General features: G+C 37.6%; 1 protein-coding gene and 1 long non-coding RNA gene across 2 annotated transcripts; one reads left to right on the top strand and one right to left on the bottom strand.

Moving 5' to 3' along the window:
- Window positions 1-114: 114 nt before the first annotated feature.
- LOC143597479 (uncharacterized) lies at window positions 115-3,248 on the bottom strand. The gene is made up of 4 exons (XR_013146917.1): window positions 3,137-3,248; window positions 1,204-1,265; window positions 1,000-1,104; window positions 115-294 (listed from the first exon to the last, which is right to left on the bottom strand). It is a non-coding gene; the product is annotated as an uncharacterized LOC143597479 (long non-coding RNA).
- Window positions 3,249-20,411: 17,163 nt separating this feature from the next.
- On the top strand, window positions 20,412-24,466 carry LOC143597480 (uncharacterized). The gene is made up of 2 exons (XM_077075975.1): window positions 20,412-23,277; window positions 23,906-24,466. Exons 1-2 carry the CDS (start codon window positions 20,412-20,414, stop codon window positions 24,379-24,381), a joined length of 3,342 nt encoding a protein of 1,113 aa, XP_076932090.1. The 3' UTR covers window positions 24,382-24,466.
- The last annotated feature ends 636 nt before the right edge of the window (window positions 24,467-25,102 follow it).

Below are 25,102 nucleotides of genomic sequence, written 5' to 3'. Positions count from 1 at the left end.
AAACTTGAAAAACTGCCCGCTAGACGGGTTCGAGCTTTAGATATATGAATAGGTTCATGTACTTAAAAAGTTATATACAATTAACAAGATTTTAAACGCCCGTGACTATTTGACGCTACTAAACGTCTATAATAGTTATTTGTACTTCTCCATAATTCTTCTAGCTTCTTCAAGGGTCTCTTCATCTGATGAGGTGGTGGTGGTGGTGGTGGCGTTGCTGGTGTCACCACCCCCTGTAGGGCCTTCATCCTTATTTAATGCGATAAACGCCGTGTATATTAGGCCCAATGTTGCCTGTTTCACAAATATAAGAAATTAATTGCAATCTTGAAACAGGAAGCCAAATAAAGTTGCATAATAAGCTTTCATGTTTGCAAGAACTGCGATATTATGAGAGCAACTAGTAAAGTACTGAAAATACTACCATGGATTCAGGCCATGCAACAGGTTGAGTAGAGGTCAAAACGGGATGGTTGGATTAAAGGTCAAAACACGCCAATCTAACTAATGTGTTAAAACAGGCTGTTGTAAATTAACTATTGCATCAAAACGGATCAAGATTATGTTTTTCTAACAAAATAAGCTGGGTAGAATTACAGGTCACAGCGTGTAAGAATGTATAACCCTATCACAAATTAATGAGACTGAGTGAATCTGCAAGATTCTATAAATTGGAGAACAATGATAGAGGTGGTAAAACAGACCGGGTGGGTAAAGAGTCAAAAACAGGAATATCTTGTAACAGGTTGTGTTGACCCGAAACACTTCCGTAAAAACTACTAATCTCTTCATTAAAATAGTAGAAAGTTTATGCATTTTGAATATACTTTGGACAACTTTCGACCCACATTCTTTTAAGCTAACTTCCTTTTACCCGTCTGAGATAAATTATCCCAAATCAAGTAATCAACCCATTCATAAGTAATGGGTTAGAATTGCACATCTATCAAGTAATTAAGAAAAAAAAAAAACTAACGGAATCTATGTGTGAAAATATACCAGAGAAAAGAAAGCTGTCGATAAGAACGACTTGAGGAAAAAGAGTGCAACCGCCCCGCCAACTACAGCCACAGATATTCGAGCAATTGGTCTTGGAATAGACTCCTAAAACACACAAACAGTTAGGTGCAATTGTCAAAAGAAAACTAAATAAGTAAATAAGTTTATTTTGATATTAAACACGTATTGACGAAGATGACTTACTGGTACTAAACTTGTTCCTGCTTCAATTCCTTCCCTCCCAACCTTATACGCTGTTTGAAGCACTTTAACAACACAAGACATTCACATAAAAGTTGCCATATGTTTAATAGATCATAAGAAAAGAAAATATATATAATACTTTACATTTACATACAACATTTAAAACAGCATAATTGATGCAAATCGGACAGTGTGTTTAAACTTTCTAGTGCTTTGAAAATAACCAGAATTTGTAGGCACATAGTTCATCAATTTGCTTCACTATCATAAATTCATTCAGTTTATACTCACATAGTTGATGGAAATTGTTAGGCCATTACTCAAATGTTCAAATTTCTAGACTCTAGTGGCACATGATTGATAGAACTGTTAATATCTCCCGCTCTGTTCGAAAATTTTTCCATGAACTACAGCCAATTGACAGATTTCATAATTAATCAGGATTCAGGATTAGGGATGAGATTTTTTTCCCGAATACTGGTACCATACCAATACCTAGGAGTGCAAACAAGCCCAACCTCGACTAGGCTCGAGCTCGGCTCGTGAGAGTAGTTTTCAAGCTCGAGCTCGGCTAAGCTCGTTTACTATTTATTTATATATATTTTTTCTCAATTATAACTTTATATATAACATAATATATATTATTTAGTTATTTTTCATAGTATTATATATGCATATTGATTAATAATATATATATACACACACACACACGTATTATAAAAATTATATAAATGAGAGGCTCGTTTAGGCTCATGAGCCGGCTAAAGCTCGACAAGTGAAGCTCAGGTTCGTTTATCAAACGAGCTTACTTTTAGCCTCGACCTTGGGCTCTGGCTTGCTTAAACTCGGCTCAATCGAGCTTTTTCATGAACTGATCTCAGGTAGCTCGCAAGCAGCTCGGCTTGTTTGCGCCCTTACCGATGCCATACCCGTACCATCCGTACCAAACCAATACATACTGTAAGGTATTAGGTACCCATTTTTCTCAATTTTAGTATTCAGTATTCTCGGTATGTGAAGAGGTAGCCGCGGAGCACTAACACTTGATGAATTTAAGGAGCATGATGTTGATGGAGGCCCCACCTTACGCCAAACATCCCTTCTGATATTCTAGAAGATTTGACCTTCAAGATCATCCTAGGTATGACACAAAAAGGGAGTATCTGGGTGAAAGAGACCTCCACCCAATAAAATGGCAGCAACACATCGTTGATAGTACTACATAGTACAGATGTCACAATTAGTGAGCTTTATTCACCAACTCTCCTTGGGCACGCGCAAGTTCTCTGATTGGTGGGTCTTTTCTCCTCCCGGCTATAAATACCACTACACTTCCAACGATAAAGGGATCATCCCAATCTCTCAGCGCAAATACTCCCTAGTAACTAGTTACTTGATATTAAGTCATACATACTGATTCTCGCGCTGGAGAGTGGTTACGAGAGGATCCCTCCTTCAATCTCCTTCTCGTAACGAGCTCACAATGTTCTATTTTGCAGGTTATATCACTCAGATTGGCCGCATTGCATTCACCCCCGTGGGAAAGACTGTCTTTAACCTAAGGACTAAGTAATTAGACCAAGGGGTTGAATTAGTGTTTCTTCAGTATGGTGTAAATGATTGCATCCGGTACCTCGTTTTGTTCAAATTCGGTATCGGCACGTTTGGTAATCATAACATTTGGTACAATATTCGGTACCCAGCTTTGTTCAAATTCGGTATTGGTATCCGAATCATTACGTCTGGTACAGTATTCTGTACCCATTTTTGTCCAAATTTCGATACGCGCACCACATAATGATTGCATTTCCTTCGGTACCCAGTTTTGTTCAAATTCGGTATATATATATATATATATATATATATTCAGTACCGGTACTGTACCGGACTCTAAATATAACAGAATTGGAAACAGAGTTAAGAAAATTATTACCTCTAAAAAAATTAGACTGAGCAGCGTAGACTTGCAACCTGCAGTTTCTAGTTTGCTCAATTGGAGCAATAGAACGATTCTTCGATTTCAACAGCGATTCGCGTGAAAATGGAGACTTACAAGCTAGGGTTTGAGATTTGTAATTGTAAGACGAGTAGCAGACTGGAGGATTTAAACTGTGAAGATTAAGCATTGAAGCCATGGATATACTGTGACTGACTATTTAATTTTGATTTTTTTTGTTATCGTGAATATTATTATTATTATTATATTCGTGTTTGTGAGTTTGGGAAGAAGATACATGGAAGAGAGATGATGGCGTGCGTGGGTCAGTGGGTGGGCTTAACTGGTGGACTGGGTTTCATTGGCTTCTTTAGTTCAGGTCAGGCTTGATAAAACGGGCTAATCGGCATGCTGTGCAACTGTGTAAATTAGGCCCAAACCTAGAGGTTCACAAACCGGGTATTTTATAGGAATCGATTTCGTATATGGTTGGTTCCGGGTGTAGTCGGGTATTTGACCGGGTTTTCCCGGGTTGTTTCGAGTTTCGGGTAGGGCCGCGTCGGGTTTTGGCCCGGTAAAGATGGAACTAGTTCTGGCGGGTCTGGGCCGGATCTTGTTCCAGATGCAGCTCCAAGGAGAAACCAATACCATACACGTGGGTCAGGTACGGGTAGACCGGTTCCGGGTCAGGTCCCAAACCGGGTATTTTGCGCACGTCCACCCGAACCTAGAGACTTTAGTGTTTTTGCTTTTTGTTAATCGGTTCCGGTTTGAGTGCGTTTTTGTCGACAAGTAAATTTAATCGAATAAAATTTGAAGTTGGAAAATTAGGCTGAAAACTGAATTATAATTCGGTTTTAAACATGAAGGCTCGAAATGTAACAAAATGTGTGTTCATTGGTTTGGAAAGGATTTCGGCTCCCTGGTTGATGCGCTATTGTTTAATGGGTTTTAAAAATAGGAAAATCCAAAGCCTTATAATTTTGGTTACTCGTTTACATGTGAATTGAGTTTTCAATAACCAAAAGCGGTTACCTGATTTGGTTTCGATTTAGAACAGGTTATCTAATTCGGTCTAGTTTTATAATTGAATGAAACATGAATATTTGTTTTAAACAATTTTGATTCAATTCAATTTTCAGTTTAATCTGTTTGAAATAGAATATTGACCCCCTTACTTTCTCATTCCCATGGAGTAGACATGCGAAGTCTTTGACGAGTTAGGAATTATTTTATAGCTTTGCTTTTAACTAAATTTGAAGTCTATTTACATTTTATTTTGAGTATACATAAGGCTAAGGGTAGTGGGGCTTGATCCAAGCCCAAGTGATTTAATATATTTACGACACGTAGGCGGTGACGTGGCACATGATCAAGCCCCAGGATCAAGCCCCAGAGGGTGTAGTGGTCCAGGTGATCCGGAGCTTGATTGAATTAATAATAATATAAAACATTACATTAATAATAATTTAAAATATTACTAGTCTAATACAAGATTATCGGGTCTTCTATCCCACAAATGCTCGACCAACTCATGCCGAAGGTTGTCGTGTATCTCACGGCTCTTGATGATATTTAAGTTGTCGAGTCGTTGTTCATTGGCGATCGTCGATTCTTGTCTTGGAATATCACCTTGGTAGTTTTGACAAATAGCGTGACCCTCGTCTTCGAGTATCATGTTATGTAGGATTACACACGTGTAGACGACTTCCGTTATCTTTTCCCTTGTCCAAAATTTTATTGGATTCGCCAATATTGCCCTTTTTTTCTTTAGGACTCCAAACGCCCTTTCAATATCTTTTCTGGCCGATTCTTGTCTCTTCGTGAAGTACTTTCGTTTGTCAGAAAGTGGAGACGCATAAGCTTGAACTAGTGTCCCCCATTCGCTGTAAATACCATCAACGAGGTAGTACCCGTACTTGAAGTGTTCTCCATTTGCAAAAAAAGACTGAGGCGGTTCAACCCCGTCAATAAGGGCATCGAATATCGGTGATTAATCGATAACATTGAGGTCATTATTTGACCCGGCAACCCCAAAGAATGCATGCCAAAACTAAAGATCCTGTGACGCCACCGCCTCAAGTACAATAGTAGGGCCGGGGTGATCACCTCGGTGGAATTGACCTCGCCAAGCAGTAGGACACATAGCCCAACCAACATGCATACAATCGAGGCTACCGAGCATCCCAGGGAAACCATGCCTTTCACTGTGCACCTCGTATATGCATCGGATATCATACATTGTTGGTTTACGTAAGTATCTCCGCTTGTATAGCGATATGACCCCTAAATATAATTATTTAAAATTATATAAATAAATGTAAATAATAAAATTTTAAATAAAACTATATACCTTTACAAAAGTGGTTAAGCGAATCGCGTCCGGTCTTTTTAGCTATTTGTAGATACTCGTCCAACATGTCCGAGCCAACACCATACGCTAGTTGCTGAAGAGCGGCGGTAATTTTTGAGTAGGCGTGAACCCGGGATGACCTCTAGCGTCATCCCTTTGTTGAAAATACTCAAAGTGCTCCGGCAAGTCATTTGCTAGACTCATGAATAATCGTCTAGTCATTCGAAAACGGGTTTTAAAACTTTCCTCACCATATGCGGGATCGGGGCTAAAATAGTGACGTATCAAAGTTTCATTAGCAGTCTTTCGATCACGAAGACATGGTTGCCAGAATAATGGGGCTCGAGGGCGTCTTTGATCGATCAAAACATTTATTGTCGTTTGAACCGCTTGACAAATGAGTTCGTCTTCTTCGGAAGAATTGGAAGACGAAGATGATGAAGACGATGCCATTTATAAAAATGGAGAGAAATATAGTTTTGGTAAAGAAAAGTATGGTTTTTTAAAAGAATAAGAGAGAATGGGGTGAGTTTTAATTAAAATGGAGTGTGTGGATTGGTATTTATAGGTTAAACAAAAAAAAAAACTTTTTTTAAAAAAACCACCCCAACGGCTATATTTCTCACTCGGACTGCCCCGCGCCGGCCAACCGCGCCCCCATCCGCGCCAAGGTGGTAGCGGTGTTCGCGAGCCAGGTGGCCACGCCGGGCCTCCACGCCCCCCATCCACGAGACCATTACCCTCAACCTAACAAAACCAAAACTGAACCAAATCAAAAACATAAGTTATGAGAGTAAAAGTAGAAAATAACTAGTGTTTAGACTTAAACCAAATTAAAAGTGTGTCACTTAGTATCTTGCATTCGCACTCTTGCAAATAACATATGGGGTTTTGAGGTGAATCAAAATATTCAGTAATATACGTTTTATATGAATATAAAAACTTAATAGTTACTCGATCATGTCCCTTAGACCAAGTGTTATTGGCGCCACACACCTCCATGTCACCATGGTGAGGACGCAAAACACCACTACCACCCAAGGGAAGGGGACGCCACCCTAATGGCGCTCAACATCACCAACCTTTTCAGTTTTGATCCGTTGTGATTAGCCTATCCAAATATAGCAAATGATTACAACATATTTTTAACTTGATTAACTAACCCCTTCCATAACACTCGGGCTTAAAGAGTAGCTCGCTCCACCAGTGTTGAATAACTTGACATACTTATAACACCCCGAAACGAAAAATAAAATAAATTGAGATTTCAGCCCCTTGTAGCAAGCCAAACAAACCTAGCAAGTCAAGCAAACCTAGCAAGCCAGCATACTTAGCAAGTCAAACAGACCTAGCAAGCCAAGAAACCTAGCAAACCTAATAAGCCAAGCACAGATAACTTCTTCACTAAACACCATAAACTCTTAGATTTTACGTGTGGCATCCCCACACTTGCTAGTAGTATGCTTGAAATAAACGATTAATAATATACAAAGATAAAAAACACTAAAATCCGGGTTGCCTCCCTGTGTAACACCTTAAAAAGAAAATTAAATAATAAATCATAATATTATGTGCCACTAAAACATAAGCATATATATATATATATATATATGTGTGTGTGTGTGTTAAAAAATATAATGTGGGTAAAGTTAATTAGGAAGTTTACCTAGTTAACTAGAAAATGTGATAAAATGGGTTAAAGGTTGAGTTTTAAATACTAGCTAAAGTACAGGAGCTAAACATGTTCAAAATCAAACTAAAGCATGTAACTTATAAAATGGGATTAAAACACACACACGTGTGTGTGTCGATCATCAAGGAAAAGAACAAGAAGGAAGGAACCCCTTGTTCATCAAATTGAAAGGCAAATTGGGTGATAAAACATTGCATGCGAGTAAGGCTGTGATCATCTCAACTTAGTGATCATAAGGTATGTCTTAATAATCAAATATGCTAATTATAGTAAAAGAGGACAAGTAGAGTGCTTGCAATTAGCAAAGGGTTCGTGATCATATAATGAAATTGATAGTACATGTATGATTAAAATAGTCATAAGTGTTGAAATTCTGAGGGTATTTGGCACAAATCATTTGTTGGTTAGTGTCCAAGTCTTCTATGAGATGGGTTCTAACAATAAGGTGAAGAACTCTATTTTTTATGAACAAAAGATAGTGTATTAGCTTATTTTGGATTTGGCTTTTATATGCAAATTGATTGTTGTGAGATTGAATAAAACGAGAATTATATGGGATGGTAAATGTTATAAAAATCTACCTAAAAATGATAACTTAATATCACATCTATAAGGTGCTTGATGAAATGTTTGAATGAGAAGTATAATGTCAAACATGCTATAAGGGGACAGATATGATCTTTTTGGGTAAATGTGGGCATGCTAATGAAAAAGGTATAAAAAAAGAAGGAAGTGATCCTAATGTGTAACCGGGTTGTAAATTGTAGGCAACCCAAGTGGCAACTCAAAAGATCGAATCCGAAGGGACACAAAGCTAAAAGGAAAACTTTAAGGTTCGTGACTAGTTGGCGCACTCATTTATGTTAAATTATATGTCAATGTTGTTTTCCGACATATGCTTAATATTGAAATGCTGAGTAAGTTCAGACAATGAACAATGAACTTAAAAAGGAGTTAAAACAAAGGCCTTGTCGAAACCAACGCGTAAATGACTCATGGAGTCATAACGGCGAAGGTGACACCATAAGTAAAAGAAAATGGCTATGACCATGGGGAATTTGACTACAGCATCGGATTCATTCACAAGTGATGGATATCACAAAAATGAATTAAACAGGTCGTCCATGGTTTGTATGGCCTTGGACTGACATCGAAATTTTAAACCAAGGCATAAATAACCACGGTGTCGTAGAAGCCGAGATGGAATCATATACCAATCATAAAGTGTGTTATGATTGGAAGAATTAAGATAACTCTTTTAAGAGATTATTAAGAAAATTCATTAATGACGAAAATGCCTTAACGGGCCAAACAATTCGGGTTAGAAACTGAAATTAAGAATGGAAAGAAAAACAAGATCTTGCTAATATTAGAGGAGTGCAAATCTGAACACCTACTAATATTAGAGGAGTGCAATCTAGACACCTGCTAACTCTAGTGGAGGGCAATAATAGACACATGCGGCGCGAGGGAGATGGTCAACTGACCCGAGCCAACTCATCAGCCGTCATACTATTGTGACGGCTTAGTTCCAAATAATAAATAAATAATCCGTCACGCTACGTGACGGGCGAATTTTATAGATTTACTATTTTATACTTCGGAGTCAATGGCTCGTTTATAAATAAGTTACTAAACATTTTGTTATGGCATTAATTAGGTAACTAAACTCACATGACTAGCCGGAAGAAGATCAAGTTGTGATGCGAACTGAACATAAGACTTGTCTCTGTTGCTTCCGTATTTTGTTAAATTTAATTATTATGTTTTGTAAAAACGGTTAAGATATTTTTAGCTTCGTTCTGTTTAAATCATAAAAAAATGTAAAAATTTTCGTTTATTTATGGATGTTACAACGCTTTTTTTTCTATCGACAATTTCAATATATTAATTATTTGGTCAACACTAAGTTCCCATTTAATATGTGAGTAATAATTATATAGTAGGGATCAAATACACATGAATGATGGAACAAGGCAACACCTATGCACTTAATGAGTACCATTTTGGCATGTTTTCAAGAAATGATTCCACAACACATCACATGCCCCTTTAAGAGGATTCTCCTTCTACTTTTTATTTCTAAACTAAAAATTACATTAAAATTTATTATATTTTTTATTTCTTTTTTAATTAAATAATACTTTTTATACCTTTTATCATTACATTTTCTCTTTCCTTCATTCACAACCATTTTCAAAATATATTAAAAAATTATAGGAGGTGAACAGTAACTTTTTAAATATACAGAAAAATCACTATTTTTTCTAAAATATGAAAACTCTTCACTCACAACACTTTGAATCACTCTCTAAATTATAAAAACACCTCTCATATAAAATGAGGGGTTGGATGAGAATGCTCTAACCTTGATATATGTTAGATCTATCTATCTTATTTTAACACTAAAATAAAACATAACATGTTAGATCTATCTTATTTTAACACTAAAATAAAACATAACACGTTCAACTTCAATTTTGAAGAGGTGCTTCCTTTTACTTAGGACGTTATTTAAAGCATACTTCAAAAAAAAAAAAGTTCAAACATTTGTTGTTGGCTTACTTATAAAAATATCAATCATATTTTTTTTTTTGACAAATTTCCCTTTGTGTTATTGTCTTTAATGCACCTTTTGTATTATTAACAATTTTTTTATGTTACAAATACACTATATTTTAATCTACAAATTACTTACATTTCTTTACATTTTATTTCTGAAAAGTACACTAATTATAAAAATCAAAAATAAAAACAAAAACTCAATAAAATGCATAAAGTACACTATTTGATTGCAAAGAGACAATCCCTACAACAGGAGTAGGTTAACGCTACCTCTTTTTCAAATATGAATTAAGAACTTTGTATTGACTATAAGTCAATATGACATTTGATTATGCATTTGTCTTTTATTGTAAAAATTATTCTCTCTAAATTAAACTAAAATCTAAAAACAAGACTTTAACTCGAAAAATAGAATTATCTGTATACTTTTTATAGAATAAGATATTAAACTAAAATGTACATTTCAAATAATTGAAAGTTTTTTTTTTTGAATCATAAAGATTTCTCAGTAACTCAAAACGACAATAAAGTGACAAACAAACGGGTAACAAGCTGTGTCGTAACCTCCTTCTGAATAGCAAAGTCACTCCTATTAAAAATAAAGTTTTGGACTTATGTCACGAGCAGACTATATGCACACTACTGACATGTTATCCACACGTCACTATGGTCTATATCGATATAGTTGTATGATCCGTGTAACCTTATACGACTCGTATGATACGTGAAAAAGATAACACGTCTCTCTCTAAAAGTAAAATAAAGTATTATATTAGCTAGTATGGTATGTGGAAGATATTACACTAGACAGTTTTAAAGTGTTCGCAAAAGTTGTACTACGATCTGTATTAGTTTATTGAAGTTAATTGATGTAAAAGTAATGTGTTCTTCATAAGTCATACGTAGGCTCATCGATTTAACTTGTACCTGAAGAAGTTACTTGACCTGATCTCACCCGTGACCCATACATGAAGAACCCTTACACTAACAGTTTTGTTACCCGAAAACAGATTAAACCGAATGTTAATAGGGTCGGGTTGTCACACCCCAACCTACGGCGGAAATGCCGAGGTTGGAACCCTTGGTTAACAGCTCACAAGGTACTAGCATACAATATAAAATATGACAATAACTAACTAATTTATTTATTTTAAACTTTCAAAGAAGTGCACAAGTTCCAATCATGACAATAATAATCCAAATTTAACAACTAATCCCAAAACAAAATGAAACACAAATATTCTTTATTTTAATATCTAATGGTCTTTATATGTGTTCTTGACCTTAGCTTCAAACCAACTGATAACCTGCATATGCGTACAAAATAAACATAGAGTTGTCAACACGAGGTTGAGTGAGATAATCACCAATTTTTCTTGATATGATAATAATATATAATAAATAAGTAAACAAAATAATGCGAGTATAAATCAATCAAACCATGAGCAAATAGTTGTGTCAGTTGATCATTGCCTAGCGAATCGGGTGTTGGCTACTATGACAGTCGTATGATTATACTATAATGTGATTATGATGGACCTCTCCGAATGTGATAAAGTAAACAGTTAAACAATTAAGCAATTAACATTTAATCAATCAACACACAATATTTAAGTTTGCTAGTTGTATATATATAATATAAAAATATGAGATAATGCACATATGCCCCCAAAACAATTAAAAATAGTAAAATATGAGGGGAATGATCTCTTACCTTATTACTTAGGCGAGTTTGCAAGATAATAAGAATAAAAATAATATAAAACGAGTGAACCATTATTTAACTCTCTGATTGAGTAAATCTGAACAGACCTGAAATTTAGAGACAATAAACTACAATTAAAACCGAGAACATAGCCACTGGAAACAATCCAGACGGATGTCTAGAACTCTGGTTATGAGATTTTTAATAAATAAATGAGCTGGTACTTACCAGAATTTGAACAGCGAATTGGAAGTCGAGTTTTGGTCAGTACACAAAATCTTGAGACAAAAATAAAAGTCTTCTAGACCGAAAGACGGCTCCAACCAAAAGTGATAGAAATCGATTGGTCAACGTTATTGACCAATATGCCCTTAAACGGGTCGGAGTCCAATTGACCCGTCAATTTCCCTCAATCTTAGAAGTTGATTGAGGTTTATTGACTATTGAGCAATAAGGAATAACTTTACAGAAGATAACTTATCCGGAAAGTGCTTAGATTGGTGAGAAAACGGTGTCAAACACCAAAAAAGTAACAAAGTCAACACGAACACTAACAATCTTGAATAAGATAGCAAGAACGAAGGGAAATTCGTGTGATTCTTGAGGGTGACGATTGCTACAGAAGTTATTAGGGTTTAGGGAAGAGATTTGCAGATGATAAAGGTCTTGTTTATATAGGATTAGTTGGCAAAGGTTAATTTTAGTCCATTAATTCGTTTAAGCAACAAAATCTCGTTTAATGACTCAATCAACTGAAAAATAATCAAAATTCGTTCTTGAAGAAGGGGCTAATGTATGTAGACAGGTACCAAGTCTATGAGGGTTTTCTTAGGGCTTAAAGCACGCGATTTAGTCCAAAAATACATTAAAACACGAGTCAGAACCTAAAATAACTAAAGCTTGCTGATTTGATGACCTGGCCAAGCCACACGACTAGGTTAGACCTCCCACGTCGCTTGACGCGGCGTGGTGGTCACTCTGATCTTTCCTTTTTTGCCCATTTTGGTTCTTGATGTTCCCAAAATGTCATTTTTTTTGGCATTTTTAAGAGTTTTTAAGCAATAAATGACAAGTTTAAATAACACAAAGGGTATGAAATGAAAATACATCAATGAATACTTATAAATGCATGAATTTATTAATAATAAAGATCCGAATTACGTTCATAGGTTGATAAAACAAATACGAATACGATTACAAAAGATTCGAAATGTTAAACGGGTTTTGGTTAGACTTTCAAATGTCTAAAACCCATATAACCAACACCGATAAACTCAAAACCAAAACCTAAATACCAAAATTGATCGGCACCCCTAGTTTAGATAAGATAAAACACCATGTACATAAGTTTCAAAGTTCATCCATATCTTTTATTGTTTAGCCTAAAACAGACCTAGTCTAGTAACATATTTTAGTATCAAATTTTATCATTATAGATGTTTAAAATGACACATTGTTTAGCTAATGCATCGCTTCAAGAGGCAAACTGGCAATGCCATAAAATATACACGCCTTTATAAAAATATCAACTTTAAATTATGCAATAGTGAATTAAAAAAATACTGATTTTAGTAACTCTCAAGACACAAACGTAGAAGATTATGTAAGAAATTAAGATGTGCTCGTTCTTTGGATTAAAAACAAAGAGAATGCATTCCTAGATTGTAATGCTTTTATTGAACCACAAGCTAAGAGCATTCTTAGCCTATCCTTTAAATTTGTGTTAATGAATTTTGTAAATTATAGGGTAGGTTTAAGAATGATTGTGAGTGGATAAGAAAAAAAAGTAAGTGATTTTTTTGTAAATTTGAGGAAAGTTTGTTTGTCCTATTTATTTTTAAATGTTTGTTGAAAAATAACTTGAAATTGGTGAGTGAAGGAGAGGAAAACTGTAAGGATAAATGTACATGATGTATATAAAATTATACATCTTTTTTCATGGCTAAAATATCTTCAAAATAACGTAATATCGGCAATAATACTAGAATAAATAACCACTAATGTCTATAATTCTATCTCTAGGTAAATATAGCCCTAAAGAATAAAACGAGCTAATATACGAAGAAAAACTGTGAAAACCAACTCAACACACCCTATGGTGAAGCAAGACATGCTCATGTTACAACCATACGAGAAAGAGGCAAAATTTAGAAGTCACAACATGGCCCATGTTGATAGTAACACACCTCATGTTAAAAGAACAAGAGGAAAAGACAAAACTGACGAAAACATGGGCAATGCTGACATTAACATGCCCTTTGTTGAAAGTACAAAAGAAAAGACAAAATAGAAGCTTCCAGACTCGCATGACCGTGTCCAGAGTCAACACGGGTTGTGTCCAGACAAAACTCTCCTGTTGTACTTTCTGACAACGAACATTTAATAATATCAGACTAAATGATCAACAAGGTCGTGCCCATGTCAACACAGGCCGTGCTGAGTGCCCCGCTTAACCTGCAAATTGAATGCTCATCCACCACATTCAAAATACCATCGAACACTTTGAAGAGCACTTAACACACTTCACCCGCCTTCTTTCACCACCATTAATAAGGGATTTATTCTATCCATCCACATTTTGAAGATCAAAGAGATTAAAGTTTTGGAAGAAGTCATTAGCATCAAAGATTAGTCATCCAACTTGCTTTGACTGTTCTAATTTGATCATGTTTGTATCTATTACTTTGATGTATAACATTATGCTTAGTATTGGCTAAACTTTCATAGTATCATATTGGTTTATAATTTTATATATGTTAATATATGTTAAAACAATCATGTTCATTGGATTACATCGAAACAGAAGGCAAGCGGGCAACAAGCTGCGCCGCTACCCCTTTTTGAATCGCAAAACCCAATCTTTTAAAAACTATATTTGCTGATCTTGGAGTCATAACATTACTATGCATGACCCGCTGAACACGGGTAAGTAGCTCCACATCTTCAGGCGCGAGGAAACCAAAAGTGTCAAAAGCAAAAGGAATAAATACATGTTGGTTGTCGAGACACGCCTTTTCATGTTTTGCCACCTTACCTGAAGCAGCTTTTAATGCGGCTTGACCGACCGCGAAACAACTACTCCCTAAGCCCACCAAAGGAGAAACCCCTGTTAAATCCACACACACGTGTTTCCCTCCTATCCATCCAAACACCAAAATGTCAGCCGGTCGAAGAGATGATCTTCCCTCCAACGGGTCAGTCAGGAAATTCACAGGTGCTTCTTTCTTAACAGAAATTCCAGCTCGCCTGAATATATCAAAGAGCACATCCCTAACCAGATCGTGTCGGTACTTGAACCCCGGGAGCTCTTTACAGTGCACCGCGTGCTCCCCATATGAGTCTAAACATGCTTTACGACAAACAGGACATATCTCATCAACCGGAAATAGAGGAATCATAAGGCGATACTTAAGGATACTACGATACTCCACTGGAGACATATGCTGGCCTAACCCATCTATAGGGATAGCAAGAAGAAAATCTTGAGCATGTGGTGCTTGTAGACACTCAAAAATGGCTTTTTGTCTGCTTGTCATGTTAAAGTGTGCCTCCATGTCGTGAACAATTTTACTAAAAAGAGTGCTCGCCAATGCATGCTGGGCTTTAGAGGGGGCGGTCTCTTTGTTAGAGAAACTGCTAAAATCGAAGCTTGGAATCATATCACGAAGACAAGCCAGAGCACAAGAATAATCAGAATCCATCCCACATATACCACTGTCTCGCAAAATGTGATCCTGAAGCACCCACGATTGGGCTCTCGAGGCCACAAACGCATAAGAGGAAGCCTCTACTGCCGAATACAACCCCAAACCCCCATTCTTAATGGGTAAGGAAGCAAGTCGCCATTGGAGGTCTCCAAAGAAAGGACTCCACAAACTACAATGTCCTCGATTGCCTCACGCAATCCCTTGTCAAAAAACACCGCTGCCTCCATCATGTGTACAGGTTGGCATGTTCTCAAACCGAAGAAAAGTTTAGCAATACCCATACATGATCGAAGCAAAAGTAACTCACTCTGCGGGTCACTAAGTTTTGGGAGAAGACGCATCAAATCAACAACATTAGTAGCTCTCTTCTTTGCCAAACCCTTAATAAACCCGGTGTCTTTACTAACAGCTCCCCCAAGAAGCTTCACCCCTAATAATGGTCTCCCGATGTCAGCAGGGAATAAACCGTCACGAGACTTCGTACCATCACAAGAAGGCCAAAATAGCTCAGTTTTCTTAATATTCAGTTCAAGACCCAAAGTTGGACCCGTCACCTTAATGATATCCAGCACTTTAGCCACCTCCATTGAATCTCCAATGACTGTCCCATCATCAAGATACCAGGCATGAAGAAGAAGCTTGCAATTGTCTCGAATCTGATGCACAAGGGGGTGTAAAACCAAGGAAAAAAGGAGTGGTCCCAATGGGTCTCCTTGTTGAACCCCTGTGGTGGACCAAATATTATCATCCCCAAGATATAGTCTTGATGGCTGCCCATATAAAAATTCCACCCACAAGGAAATAGAAGGGCATCTGATCCTTACCTCATGGAGTAAAGCTGATCTATCCACCATATTAAATGCATTAGAAAAATCAACTGTAAGCATTGCAAGAGACCCAGCAGTGTGGCGCTCACTCAATACCCTGTTGGCGCTATGTAATATGGCCTCCGCACCACCCGACACACCAACCCCAAACTGGAAATCATTAAGGTATTTGGTCATTTCTTTGCCAACCCCTTTCATAGCCACCTTAGAAACCAAACGCCTCCATATAGTACCCACTGCAATATGTCGAATCCCGTTGTCGGGTTTTAAAAGCGGTGTAAGAGGAGCAGACGCGACAAACTCTGCCAAAGTAGACGGACATCTCCCTCATAACCATAAATTAACCACTGCAGTGATAGCACATATGAGGTCAGTGGCAATAGCCGACTCTTCTCCACAAAGAGCATCCAAAATATGTTGCGCTCTCAAACCGTCCCTCCCACACGAAGTTCCTTTGGGAAACGATTTAATGCAACCAATGACACTATCAACCTCTGCCACAAGAGGAGGCTCGGAATAAGTCATGTTCGGCATAGCCGGCGGCTTCTTGTACAGGTGTTTAGCTTCTAAAGCCTTTGTGGTATCAGAATTGTAAGGTGCAACACCAGATGAGCATAACACCTTTACTGCAGCAGTAAAGTGACCATCCGCAAACTTTTCGAAGACACTGTTTAACGTTATTGTTGACAAGATCCCCCTCCTTTTGAATATCCATGTCACCTTGGCCTAAGGACCTCAAACCAGAACCATTTAACAGATTTTTAATTAACATGGTAATACCGTCAACTTTCCCCCATGTGGCTAAAGAACTCATTATTGAATGATGTTGCATGACTTTCCTATTCCCGGACTTGCTTTCGTGCCTATTTTTGGGTCTGAACACCTGTAAAGTGCAACGAGGAAGAAGTAACAGCCTAACCCACGCATCAACAGAATCTGGTTGAGCAACCACTTTATAGAGTGTTGTTTTCAAAGCTTGCGAAAAGGCCATCCGACAACTATGAGGGATACTCTTGACGGTAACGATAGGTGCCTTAAGTACACGATCAAGGAGGGAGACATCCAACACGAAGGACTCATGAACAGTTGTCTCGGGGCCCTTGATAAAAGGTTTCGAAATCCCAATAATGTGTGTATCCGAGTCAATTGCATGATCATTAAACTTCACATGCCATCAGGGTGATGACAAGCACGTTTCAAGCTCTGAAGGTTCATGCAATCCCCACACAACCATTGATCCAACACCTTCAATGTTTATCCACTTTCAAAAACAAGCCATGGTCTGTAGAGATCGCCTCCCGCAATACACTTTTACGTTCTTCTTTAGTAAGGTGCACACTCTTGAGATGAGAGATCAAACGAGAAATCCCCTTATTTCCCGCTCCACCATTCGAACAACAATGAAACGCACGGAATGGACACGACCATGAGCCGTTCAAAGTAGAGGAATGAGTTGTCATAAAATATGACAAAACGATACTAAAACTTAAAAAGACATTTCATCGAACACTTGGCGCGCAGTTATAAAGAAAACTCCGTTTCACATGATTGGAGGAAGACGATAGGATCGATGGCCGGTAAAGTCGTAGTGAAGATTAAAATCTTGAAAGACGGGGATTGTTTTGTGGGGGGGGGGGGGGGGGGTTGGGGGTTGGGGTTGAGCTAAAAATATTGAAAATGAATTAGAAATTGCAAGTGCATCTTTAGATTGTTAGTGACCGTTTAGTCATATTTAGTTCCCGCTAATAGCGGATTATTATTTCAATCACAAAATCATTAGTCATTATAATGAATCTTAACTAAGTTTAATAATATTGGTTAAGCATGTGATCGTTTTATAAAAAGCAAAGGTTATGTTGTAATTATTACTTGATGAGGAATATTAAAATACTTTTAAAAGAGACATCAAGTACCGAGCTTGATGATAAGCTAGGGAGCTGCCGTTCTTGTAAAGGATTGGTTGAGGAAAAAACATAAACCATAATATAAGCATGGATTGAATGGAGTATTAGTAGTAATTAATCATCTCTAAAATGGGAATGTCGACAATGATGTGTAAACGGACTGTTGATGTTAATCCAATAAAATTGGTTGATTACTTGTCAAGTAAGTGTGTAGCATAATCTATTTTAAACCACTCTTGGGTGTTATTACAGAAGTTCTATCATTATCCAAGAGTTGTGTGGGTTAATACTTATTACTTCAATGTTGATCCTTTACAAATTAACTAATTTTAATTGGTATTTTACGTATAACACAAAGGTTATTTTTATTAAAATATCAAAGACAATTCACTTAGTAAATTAAGGGACTGTCTCATTTTTAAAGTGAGTTATCTTATGAATACTTAATATAAACCAATTTGCCTACATAAAATGATGTTATAGTGAAGATCATGAAGTTATGCATATTTTTTTCTTTAATTATCATGAAATAACATGACTTAGGAATAAGGTGTTATTCCCACATTTAATCACCATAGAAAGCTGACGCTATATGTGATTGCGGGCGTATGAGCTCGCCTTTTGCCATTGAGTTACGCCGAATTAGGGATGAGATCGGTGCCGTACCCGTACATGTACCTGGAAGTAACCTTATCGAAAATCAACCGAATATTATGGTACAAGTACTTTAGGTACGATACTCGCTTTGGTACCACCTTGCTGTTTAAAAAAAACCATTAAACTTAGTATTGATACCGGTACAGTACCGACAATCCATTATCTACGATACCAACACCAAAACCAAAACCGAAACCGAAACCGTAATACCACAACCAAAACATAATACCAAAACTAAAAATGAAACAAATCAACCATAATATAAAATGCATTAATGGTGGTTGTTACTAGTTATTGATCAGAAGAAAAAGAGAAAGAGAACTAGGGTTTGAGTAGTTTGATAAGAACTATTAGTACTTAATATTTTAATTATCAATGGTTTTGAAAAGCCTACTTGAAGCTTTAAGGATATCCCAATAAAAACACGGTTAGAGTTATGAGTTTTGGGAATCCCAATAAAATCTCTTACATAGGATACCGAGTACCATAATACACGTACATATATCTCAATAAAAACTGGGTATGACCGGGTATTGGAAAATCGGGTATTGGTAATATCCGGGTCAGGTTCGGGCATTGTCTCTAAAAATCATACCCTATGCATCAGGTTCGGGTTAGGTATAGAACCGGGAATTTGGATATCCTATTTCTGGGTATTGAAAAACCCTATTTTTGGGGTTTTTTTTTGGTTTTTTTCGGGTATAGATTAGATTTTTTAAGGGGTTACAATTTTTAGGAGTATTTTTGGGTATTTTTTATAGTATTTTTTGGGTATAGATCGGGTAGAATTTGAAAAACCCGGTTTCGGGTATTGGAAAAACCCGGTTCTGGTTATGGAACCGGTTTTGGGTTTCAGGTATTACCGAGTATAAATCGGGCCCGGTTTCGAGTACGGGTTTTGGTACTGAAATGCATATCCTATCCGTACCCTACGGGTAGGGTCGGGCACGGGTTCGGGTATTAAAAACCCGGGTATAACAAAAACCGATTCCGGGTATTTTTTCGGGTCAGATTCCGGGTTCGAGTTTTTTTGCACCTCTACCCGTATCCATACCCTGAACGGCCTTAATTAATTCCTTGGTTGTTCAAAAAATAAAGTTTTTTTTTAACATTTAGGCTCCTCGCTATGGGGCACGGAAAGGGGGAGAAACGGGGCGTCGAGGATGCGGAACACCGCCGCGGGGCGTCGTCGGTGGGGGCGCGGAAGGGGGAATGGTGGTTGTGACGATGGGCGTGGTGGGCTCTCTCTCTCTCTCTCTCACACACACACACACACATATATATATATATTGGGGGCGCCCAAGGGGCATTAACCATAGCAGGGTGAGCTTCGATGTCCCATTTTCTACAAGACGATGACGTGACGTTGACATAACATGGTGAAGGGGCTTCGATGCTCCCCACTATAACGGATAGACTTAATGGCACAAAATAAAAAAATAAGAAAATATTAACAATAGGCCAGAATTCAAATTTGGCGCGACTATCAACATATACTAAAACATCAAACTTTTGAGGCAAATTATACAACTCCAACTCCAACTCCAACTCCAACTCCAACTCCAACTCCCCATTGAAGAAAACCAAGCAAAACCCACATGCTCTCCTCTTCCTCATAGTCAATCTCTTGTACATCACGCTTCAATCACTTGTACTCTCTCCTCTCCCAAACCAAAAAGAAGCCAACACAGTTTCACAAAACCAAGAAACTGCAGAACCTCGAGGCAATGGAGTCACTCTTAATCCTTAATAATAATAATAATAATAATAACTACTGTTCCCAATTCCTATGTCTCACCTTCTCTTCATACCCTTCAAAACAGTTTCCACATTAATCCGCAATTCGAGCCCTAATTTGCTTATGCCGATGTTAAGGCACACTTTCTTGTTCTTGCTGTTTTCGATTATTATTTCCATCGTTAATGGTTCAAACGATGAAACCCGTGTTTTGTATTCATGGGTTTATTCAAATAGCCCAAATCAGCCACACCCATCTTTTTCAAATTGGAATTTGTCCGATCAAAACCCCTGTAATTGGTCGCACATTACGTGCTCTTCAGATAACTTTGTCACCAAAATTGACATTCAATCGGTGGAATTGGCGTTGCCATTTCCGTCGAATCTTTCGGTGTTGAGGTTTCTTGATACTGTCATCATTTCGGGTGCGAATTTGACCGGGAAGATCCCGGATGAGATTGGGAACTGTGGTGCACTCCAGGTGTTCGACGTAAATTCCAACAGTCTTTTCGGGGGCATTCCGGGGTCTATCGGCAGGCTTTCGAAGCTAGAAGAGTTAGTGTTGAATTCAAATCAGTTTACTGGGGTTATCCCATCGGAAATTGGTAATTGTTCGAGTTTAAAAAATCTTGTTTTGTTTGATAATTATTTAACCGGAAAGCTACCGGTTGAGCTTGCTAATTTGCAAATGCTGGAGGTTATTCGGGCTGGTGGGAATAAAGATATGTCTGGTGAGATACCTTATGAGTTGGGTGAGTGTAAAAATTTGCAAGTTTTGGGTCTTGCAGTTACTAAAATATCTGGATCAATTCCTGTATCTTTCGGTAGATTAACAAAGCTTCAAACTTTATCGGTTTATACGACACGGGTTACTGGAGAAATCCCAAAAGAACTTGGTAACTGTTCTGAGCTTATCGAGTTGTATTTATATGATAATGATCTTTCTGGTCCGGTTCCGTCTGAGTTGGGAAATCTTGCAAAGTTGGAAAAGATGTTATTATGGCAAAACAATCTTGTCGGTTCAATCACGAAAGAACTCGGTAACTGTAAAAGTTTGAAAGTTATTGATCTTTCTTTAAATTTGATCTCGGGTGAAATACCTAGCTCACTCGGAAACCTGATTAATCTCGAAGAGTTGATGTTGAGTAATAACAATCTCTCGGGCTCAATCCCGTTTGCTCTTTCGAACTGCACTCGTTTAAACCAGTTACAGCTCGATCAAAACGGGTTAACGGGTTCAATCCCGAGTGAGCTAGGGATGCTACAGGAGTTATCTGTGTTCTTCGCGTGGCAGAACCGACTCGAAGGAAACATACCGTCAACTATAGCGGGGTTGAAGAGTTTACAGTCTATTGATTTGTCTCATAATTATCTCACCGGTAGCTTACCTTCGGGTTTGTTTGAGTTAAAGAATCTAACAAAGATTTTATTGATTTCAAATTTCATTTCGGGTCCAATCCCGTCTTCTATCGGGAATTGTAGTTCACTCATTAGATTAAGGCTAGTAGATAATAACATTAGTGGGCAAATTCCTAAAGAGATCGGTTTTCTTGAAAATCTTGATTTTCTTGATATTTCGGAAAATAATCTGACAGGCGTAATCCCAGATGAAATTGGGAACTGCACATATCTTCAGATGCTGAATCTTAGTAATAACAGTCTTTCTGGCAGTTTACCTAACTCATTAGCTTCTTTAACCAACCTTCAAGCTTTAGATGTGTCAAACAATCGGTTTTCGGGTCAAATTCCCGACACTTTTGGCCAACTTTCTTTCGTTAACCGGCTTTCGATCAGTGGAAACTCGTTTTCTGGATCTATTCCTTCATCCATTGGCCATTGTTCGAATTTACAGTTTCTTGATCTTAGTAGCAACAACCTTTCTGGTAACATCCCGGTTGAGCTTTTTAATTTAGTTTCATTAGATATCGCTTTAAATTTGAGCTGGAACTCGTTAAATGGTACAATCCCGTCTGAGATTTCTACATTAAACAAACTTTCAACACTTGATCTTTCTCATAACATGTTCACGGGTGAGTTAATTGTGCTATCAAGCCTCGTGAATCTTGTTTCTTTAAATGTGTCGTATAATAATTTCACCGGGTTTCTCCCTGACAACAAGCTTTTCCGACAGTTATCCGCCCAAGAATTGGCGGGAAACGACGGGCTATGCCCGCTGGGACATAAGTCTTGTTTCCTCGATCAAATGGGAAAGTCAAACGATATGGGTAAAAAACAGTCAAAGAAACTTGAAGTAGTTATCGGGTTATTAGCTGTGACAACTGTGGTGTTGGTGATTCTTGGTTTAATAGCTGTTTACCGTGTCCCGAAAGCTAAAACGCAAGATACCGATTCTGAAACGGGTAGTTGGAGTTCATCAAACTGGAAATTCACACCGTTTCAAAAGGTTAACTTCACGGTCGATCAAATATTAAGAAGTCTAACCGAACCCAATGTGATCGGGAAAGGTTGTTCGGGTGTCGTTTACCGAGCAACTCTCGATCATGGTGAAGTAATCGCGGTCAAGAAACTATGGCCCACGACAATGACATCAGCATACCATGAAAAAGACCATGCACCCTCAGCTACAGCTCGTGATTCTTTTTCAACCGAGGTTAAAACCCTGGGTATAATACGTCACAAAAACATAGTTCGGTTTCTGGGTTGTTGTTGGAACGGACACACGAGGCTGTTAATGTATGATTACATGGCTAATGGAAGTTTAGGCAGTGTGCTTCATGGAAACAATGGATGTTGTTTGGAATGGGATTTAAGGTACCGGATATTATTGGGCTCGGCCCAAGGGTTGGCGTATTTGCACCATGATTGTGTACCGCCGATTGTTCATAGGGATATTAAGGCTAATAATATTCTTATTGGGCTCGATTTTGAGCCCTATATTGCGGATTTTGGGCTTGCGAAGCTTGTTGATGATAGAGATTTTGCTCGGTCTTCAAGCACTGTTGCGGGTTCGTTTGGTTACATCGCCCCAGGTTAGTTATTTTGTATTTATACTCGTCTTTGCAGGTCGAGCGGGTCAAAATATTATTATTTTTGTACGGGTTGGGTTGGATTGTTAACACATGTTTGTCCAAGTTTTGATTTTTTTTAAGCCATTAGTTTGCCCATATATGATTTACAAAAACTATATTATCTCAGTTGTAATATGATTTTGAAGTAAAAAAGTTAGGAAATTATGCACTAACAATACACTTTCCGGCTAGAGGCGTAAACGTGCCAAGCTGATCGGTAGCTACTCGAGATCGGCTCGCTAAAAGCTCGAAGCGAGCTGAGTTTAAATAAGTTTGAGCTTGAGCCTAAAGTTAAGATTGTTTAATAAGTGAGACCGAGCCCGAGCTTCACTTATCGAGCTTTATCTAGCTCACAAGTCGAGCTGGAGCTTTAGAAATAGAGCTCGAAACGAGCTGAGCTCAAGCTTGGGCTCAGCTCAGCTCATTTACACCTCTAAATTAGCCATGTTAAGGATAAAAAATTATCAAATCCAGCCATTCATAAATAAATTGGCCAAAAATCCAAAATCAACACTACTAGTCAGTTTTGGTTGTGTTTTCATCTTTAAACGGGTCAAATGTTACAAATATGATCATATATTTCATGCAGAAATCGGGTACATGATGAAAGTAACCGAGAAGAGTGACGTATACAGCTTTGGTGTAGTTATGCTAGAAATATTAACCGGTAAGCAACCAATCGACCCCACCATACAAAACGGGCTGCACATCGTGGACTGGGTCAGACAGAAACGAGGTGCGGTTGAAGTGCTGGACACGAGCCTACGGGCCCGGCCCGAACCTGAGCTTGAGGAGATGATGCAAACATTAGGTGTGGCTTTACTTTGTGTGGCAGCGGGCCCAGATGATCGGCCCTCCATGAAAGACGTTGAAGCAATGCTGAAGGAAATACGGCTCGATAGAGAAGAGGGTTCAAAACCCGAGCCCAAAATGACACGTAAAGAGAGTGAAGGCCCGTCAACCAATGCAATGAAGTGCTTGTACATTGAAAGTAATAGCTCGAGTTTTGTTGCTTCATCGATGTTGTACTCTTCGTCGTCGGATGTTGGTAAAAATGGAGTTTAGTAGATAGTGTGAGATGCTTAATTTAGGTATTTGATTGTAGAGTTTTGAAATTTAGATGTTTTAATTTTCATGTTTTTGTAGGGACAAAGCAAGAAGTAAATGGATTAAATCATGAACAATTTTTTAGATTGAATTATATAATTACGTAATAGTATATTTTCGTATTTATTGTTGTATTAACTATCATAGAGCTATATGACAAATTGGTGTGTATGTTTTAAACCAAATTTATTGTTTTATTGAAATTCATTTGAATGACTGAATCAAACGTAGGTACACGATTTACGACTTACGAACCAGCACACATAATCATAAAATAATAAAAATGACACAGCTAAGAAACTTTACAAATAGGAAAAAACATCACCAAATGTAGACAATAATTTAATATTAAGTTAATGAACCGAATGAATACGGACTGAGCAATGAGCATGCTTGTTTAACTTTAACTAAACAAATAATCAAACACGAACACTTAAACGAACAAGGTTTTCTTGTCCATGTCCATTCACTAACAAAATAAGTGTGTTGGCGTTTCGTTTATGTTGGTTTGTTAATGGTATATATGAACGGTTTACTAATGTAAACAAATGAACATAACTGATTATAGAAGGAAAAGAAAAAACTGTGTGAACGACAATTTAAAGTATAAGTGTATAACATGTATATAAATATGTTGGGCCTAAAAATGTATTAAAACCAGACAAAGTTGTACTAGACG

The sequence above is a fragment of the Bidens hawaiensis genome, unplaced genomic scaffold, assembly GCF_021521415.1.
Source record: "Bidens hawaiensis isolate Kalapana, Puna unplaced genomic scaffold, B.hawaiensis_p1.1 tig00048347_1, whole genome shotgun sequence".
NCBI lineage: Eukaryota > Viridiplantae > Streptophyta > Magnoliopsida > Asterales > Asteraceae > Bidens > Bidens hawaiensis.
The sequence above is the reverse complement of the archived record's forward strand: the minus strand, read 5'-3'. Positions and strand labels throughout refer to the sequence as shown.

Bases quoted from the DNA above. Each gene is read 5' to 3' on its own strand.
- LOC143597480 (XM_077075975.1), top strand. From the start codon at position 20,412: ATGCCGATGTTAAGGCACACTTTCTTGTTCTTGCTGTTTTCGATTATT. The intron at 23,278-23,905 runs GTTAGTTATTTT...TATTTCATGCAG, and splicing joins GTTTGGTTACATCGCCCCAG to AAATCGGGTACATGATGAAA.